We start from the raw sequence: 6,072 nt of genomic DNA, 5'->3' as shown, positions 1-6,072 counted from the left end.
GGATTCTTTATATACATTATCCCACTTAATCTGTAAACAACTCTGACACATAGAAAACTATTTCCATTTTACAGATGGGGAAACTAAATCTTGAAGGATGTAAATAGCATACCCAGGATCCTACAACTAATAAGTGGCAGAAATAAGATTAGAACTGAGATATGTCTGAACTCAAAGCCTTGCCTGAGGCTACACCTCCGTATGCATGGACAGCAGCTACCAGCCGTGGGCAAACTAGGCCCGCAGGCCGGATCCGGCCCTTTTGAAATGAATAAAACTAAAAAAAAAAGAGACATACCCTTTTATGTAATGATGTTTACTTTGAATTTATATATTAGTTCACACAAACACTCCATCCATGCTTTTGTCTGGCCCTCAGGTCCAGTTTAAGAACCCACTGTGGCCCTCGAGTCAGAGTCAAAAAGTTTGCCCACCCCTGAGGCCAGCTCTATCTAAAACCCAGAATTCAAAACACTGAAATGAACTACACCTAAAGAAGAGTAAACATTACTATCTCCCACTAAGCAAAGTTCCTTCAACACAGTGGTAGTGATATAACTGGCAAAGGAGGAAACCACCAAATTTGACTTTAGGAAAAAATAATTTCTTTGTCAATAAAGTTGAAAGAACCAATGTGACTTGAAACTGGTACAAAAGAAAGAAAGAAAAAACACACAGCCAAATTGGTAAGGTTTAAAGCAGTGGTTTTTAACTGATGCAAGTTTAAAAATCTACAGAGGAATACTTTCTCAAAATGCATTTGCCTTCCCTTTTACCAGGTTAAAATTAATATATGTAATGAAATTACAAGGCATTGATGGGGACATAGTTCACAGGTGAATGAGACAATAAAAATAAGACTGAAAATAAACATTTTGGAATTTGCCACCTCTATAGGTGAACCAAATAACCCTTTTTTATTCTAGACTGTCCTTTATAGTACACAATTTTATTCATTTAAAATAAGCGCATTCATGTTTTCAGGGAAGTTATTTAATCTGAGCATCATCAACTGTAAATCAAAGATAATACTTGCCATACTCTGCACACTTTCAAGTGCTATATACTTTTAAAATTATTACTGTGTTATTATTGAACATAATAATTTCTGGTTGGCTCTCTCTCTATGCTTAAAGAAATGATAAAAGAACTATTATAGTGGTTAATTATTTGATCAATCAATACCTTCTATGACTGCCCTCAGGGAAATAAAGAACTCTTAGAAAAGTTTCAAATTTAAAGCCCAATTGAAAAGGCAGAAGTCTGCAGTCAACAGATATTTCAAACTTGTCTAGGCCCACGTTGTTCTTCCTTTAGTTCTTCTAGATTGTGCTTTTATCATCATTTACAGCATTTTGCTATGATTCTGCATTTCTCTTTTCTTTTTCTTTCTTAAATATGTTTTGTCTCTGGGGTACAGAGCGAGAATCCTTGACCTTCACTATATTTGCTATGTGGCCTCTACTGAAGTTGAGAAGGACATCATAAGCAGCAAACCTTTCACACCAAGCATCCTGGAGTTTTTAAATACTGACAATAATTGATCAACGACAGGATCTATGAAAACTGCTCAAGACTTGTACCTTTAAATTAGAATGAAAATAATGTTTGTACATTTATTCTTCCTATTCCATCCTGATAATATGTGGACTGTTAAGAAGCTGGAATAGAAGGGCAGTATGAAAGGTTTTGCAATGTGAATAAATGAAGTTTAAGCAATATAAACCTTTGAACTGAGCTAGATATGACATGGAAATATTGCTTATTTTTATGATGCTTAGAAAAATTCACAAACATGTTAATGCAGTGTCAGGAGTGTCACGAGTACATTCCAAAGCTGTAGACTCTCTATGGACCTGGGTTAGGAAGCCATATGTTAGAAAAGAAAGCAATGTGAAGGGGGGGGGGGGCTAAGAGCATGTAACATTTTTTAAAAACTGGAAGACTCTTTGTAAATTAGGACTTACAGTATGGGGGGACAATGGAAGGAGATGAAATCAGAAAGAACGCAGAGAATACTTCCCAAGTGTGTTTTCCAAATGTGCTCTGAAGAACTCTGTGGTCTCTCTAGTGTCACAAACATGAGATTAGAACTTTAGTTTTAAATGTGTTTTCAACCTTTTAAAAATAGTAATAAAAATAACAAGTTGTTTTCTACAGTACAGCAAGGAAACTACCAATGCGTGAACTTGTGTTTCCAGGTTGTCGTTTTTCTTTTTTGTGTGTGTTTGGGGGAGGGGACAAGCTCGGAGGACAGTTTCTCTAGCTAGCTCTGCTTAAGTGAAGAATGCCATGAGAATGAAAGAGAGGCAGTTAAAAAAAAAAAGCAAAAAATAAAAAATACCCTGTAATCATTTGTATCTATTTTTTAGGAGTAAACCAAAAAAAATTTTAACCCTCCTCTTCCCCCTACAAAAGGAAAAAGAAATAATATTAATGGTACCAATAATACAGTAGAAGCCTTCCTATTCAAGGTAATCCAAACTGGTAGTTGAAAATTGGCTAATGTAAGAAATCAGAAGAAAACGACTTAGCTTAAAACATGTAACTTACATTTACTTACTAATCTTCTTTTATAAAGCCAAAGCTTTTTGTCATTGTTGTTAAATTGGCTCACTGACTGACATCCCAAATTTTTCTGGCATAAACACACTATGATGCATCACCTATGCTTTTTAGTTTTAACAGCCTTAAGATAGAGCAATATGAGGGCAGAATCCTTACCTCTTTTATAAATATCACCAATCTTTTTTTATTTTTATCTAAGTCTACAGATTTTGTTTTTAATGACTTATCTTTATTGAGTTTCCCAAGCTTTCAAGTTTTCATAAACAATTTTCTTTTCATACTCATATGTTATTAGTTTACATAATAGTTAAATTACAATAGTTACAAGTACAGTTGGTATAAAGAGGACTAGAAATAAAGACAACTGATGCTGGTAAGGTAAAACTCAGAATTATGTGAATGCATCAGGGAGCAGCCTAAATGCACTCTAAAGCACATGGGTTGATAAATGCTCAGAACTGGCTAGCAGTACATTTATTAAGAGAACTCTGCTAAATATGCAAAGAAACTGTTTGCTAAGTTTGGTATAAATCTTCAGTTATCATCTACACCCCAATTCAAAGCAGCAGGTTCATCAAAACAGCCTCATTATTCCATTAACTGATTTATAATATTATATATGCTTACTTTAAAAATTACATTCATAAAATACACAAAAGTGCATTTAATCAGTGTTGCACTTATAATTTTGTTTGGAAAATAGGCCCAGGTGTTAAAGCCATGGGAAGGCCTTAAATGCAAATATACATGAATTTTGCCACAGCTATTTCCCTATGGCCATTTTGATGCAACTGTTTTGACTGTTTTTTACCCCAGGGTCATCATTTTGATGAAATGAAACAAAACAAATAAAAAAATAGTTAGCTTTCAGCTTTTAAAATCTGTACTCCATTTCTAGGCTTTATCTCAGGTTAAAGTGGATATGTCTATTTTGCACATTAAATGAATATTAAGATGTTGACTTTAAAAAATTTTGGAGCAAGTCGAAGTGATCTGCTTTGATATAACACTGGCATCTGGCTTTTATCATGCAGACTATTGGGAGCTGTTGAAAGTTTTTAATCAGGTGAGAAACATGATCAGATCTGTGTTTTAAGATCACGTTTGTAGAACTGTGGTTAGATTAGAAGGGAAATTGGAGGTGGAGAGAACAATTTAAAAATTGTTCTTGCCCCAAATAGGAAATCAGCAGTAGAAACACAAAACTGATTTAAGACACATACAAAGGGCTCAGCACCTGAAGGATAACTGAATAAATCTGACAAAAACTCTTGCTTTTCTAATTAGATGTTTAACAAAAGTTTAATTTGAATGAACTCGCCCCACCAACACAAGTCACAAGAATAAAAATCTGCAAACACAAAAGGCTTTAAAAAGTCAATTTGGTCAATAAAAAACAATGGGTTCAGTTTCAAGATATCCAGGGGAGAGCTGAAAATACAACTCTATGGTAGGCAGAGGCACTATCTCCTCTCCTTCCCGAATAAGATAAAGATGCCATTGGTAGTCACACCATGGGAAGGGTTGTGATTATCCAGGGAAATCATACAGAGGAGCAGCATGACTGAGGACCAAGCCTACAGAAAGGGGAGATGGAAAAACAGGGACAGCTGGGATTAAAACTCACTGACGGGATGTAAAGCAAAGGCAGACTCGATCTCATCTGGCTAAAGGGTCAATAGCTGAGACAGCGAGGAATTTGGTAAAGGGTCCACATGCTGGATATTTGCGGTTCTCAACCTGTGGGTCGCAAACAATGAAAATACATGACGATTCATAACAGTAGCAAAATTACAGTTATGAAGTAGCAACGAAAATAATTTTATGGTTGGGGGTCACCACAACAAGAGGAACTGTATGAAAGGGTCGTGGCATCGGGAAGGTTGAGAACCACTGGAAGAGGTTAGGAATTTTGTGGGCCAAAGATTTTCAAACATCTTGGGAGCTGGGAGGCTCAGACTCTAATTCTCCCCACTTGCTCCCAACCTCCAGCTGCTGGCATTCTTTGTGTGGCGCCATTTGAAAAGCATTTCTATGGATAGACGTGGAAAATTCCTGAGTAGCAATGAACATGAACAGAGATGGCATTAGGAAGATTCATCAGATATCCATGAATTAAGAAAGAAAAACACCCTAGATTTTGGTAGTAACTATGGTGTCAAGTTCAGAGGTGGAAATGACAACCTGAATTAAAGATATGGCAGTTGGCATGCAAAAGCTGCTTGAATGGGACTTTGCCAGTGTGAGGAGCCGAGCATTTTTTGGGTGGGAACTGAGACCCTTTGGGGAGTTTTTATTTGGAGGGGGTGACATGGAGGCCCTGATTTGATGACGGGTTAATCTGGCAGACGTAAACAGGACCGGGGAGCAGATAAGACTGGGGGTAGAGACAACTAGGTGTAAAGTGATGCGAATCTGAAATCAAGTTTCTTAGAGGTATTCCACCTTTTCTTCCATCCCAAGAGCTTTTGATTCATTATCAAAATTGATTACTAGGTGTAGGCCCCGTGATTTACATTTTTTACAAAGTACACTGGGTGATTCTGATGCACCTCAAATGCTAGACAAAGTACTTAAGGCATCCTTGCACCTCAAGTTTAAACCGTCCAGACCATAACATGCTCACTTAGATTCATTCTAGACCTAAAGTTCTCTGTGGATGTGTATCGCTTAGATGGGGATAATAAATGAAAACCAACTGCCAGGTCTTTAGCCTAAATGACAGCGGGCACGAAAGGAAACATCTGACTGGACTCATTCAAGGGGGAAAATCAGTACTAAACGTATTTGTGTTTCAAAACAGGAAGAAAAAGTTTGAGGGACATTTTCAACAAACATTTAGTTAGTTACTAAATGTTTACAAAATAAAAAAGTATTTTTATTTTGGAAATAAAATCTGGAACCTGCCACTTTCTAAAGAAATGTAGGGCTAAGCATAATTCTCTGTCTGAAACTCTACGAAATCAAAGAAACGACACGCAGCAACAGGTTCAAGAGAAAAACAAATGGTTTAGAAGTATTTACAAAAAAATAACAGGGTATGGAAATTATAGAGCAACAATTTCACCTACCCGACGACACTCAGTCACGGTTTCTTTACTGTTCCTATGTACGTTTATCGACATAGAAGCAGAGGAGAGGATAAGCACGTTAATTTCGGCTTATGCAGCACCCGTAACCCGCTGTCCTTTGCATAAAGCATTTCACTCCGTGCTCTGTGCGGGCAGGATCGTGTCTACTGTGTCAATGAAGACAACAGTTACGCCCCAACGATTCACAGCGAAGCAGCCAGGTCTGCGCAAAACTGGCCGCCCGAGCTGATCACCTTGATTAAGGTTTCCGGCCCCTCCCCTCCACCCCTTCCACCTGCGTCAACTCCTACACCCCCCGGGCGGCATGCACGTCTCCGCTACATCCACCAGCCCTGGCTCCCGGCCTCGGTTTCCCCGGGCAGGTCTCCAGGAACGGGACGGACGCGGGGAGAGTCACGGAGGGGGTGCGCTC

At 38.0% G+C, this 6,072-nt stretch overlaps 1 protein-coding gene across 4 annotated transcripts in view; it reads right to left on the bottom strand.

Moving 5' to 3' along the window:
- RRM2B (ribonucleotide reductase regulatory TP53 inducible subunit M2B) overlaps positions 1 to 6,049 on the bottom strand; it is a 27,445-nt gene extending 21,396 nt beyond the window's left edge. For 2 of the 4 annotated variants that reach the window (XM_006760274.2, XM_015561728.1), the window contains exon 1: positions 5,640 to 6,049. In XM_006760274.2, the coding sequence (XP_006760337.2) occupies positions 5,640 to 5,693 (54 nt within the window). In that variant the 5' untranslated portion in view covers positions 5,694 to 6,049. Of the gene's footprint in view, positions 1 to 1,967; positions 2,343 to 5,639 lie in introns of those variants that run through there. The other 2 variants (XM_015561729.1, XM_015561730.1) reach the window with 2 other exon arrangements.
- Between the last annotated feature and the right edge of the window lie 23 nt (positions 6,050 to 6,072).

Source organism: Myotis davidii, unplaced genomic scaffold (genome assembly GCF_000327345.1).
Source record: "Myotis davidii unplaced genomic scaffold, ASM32734v1 scaffold497, whole genome shotgun sequence".
Taxonomy (NCBI): domain Eukaryota; kingdom Metazoa; phylum Chordata; class Mammalia; order Chiroptera; family Vespertilionidae; genus Myotis; species Myotis davidii.
This window is presented reverse-complemented; position numbering and strand designations above follow the sequence as displayed.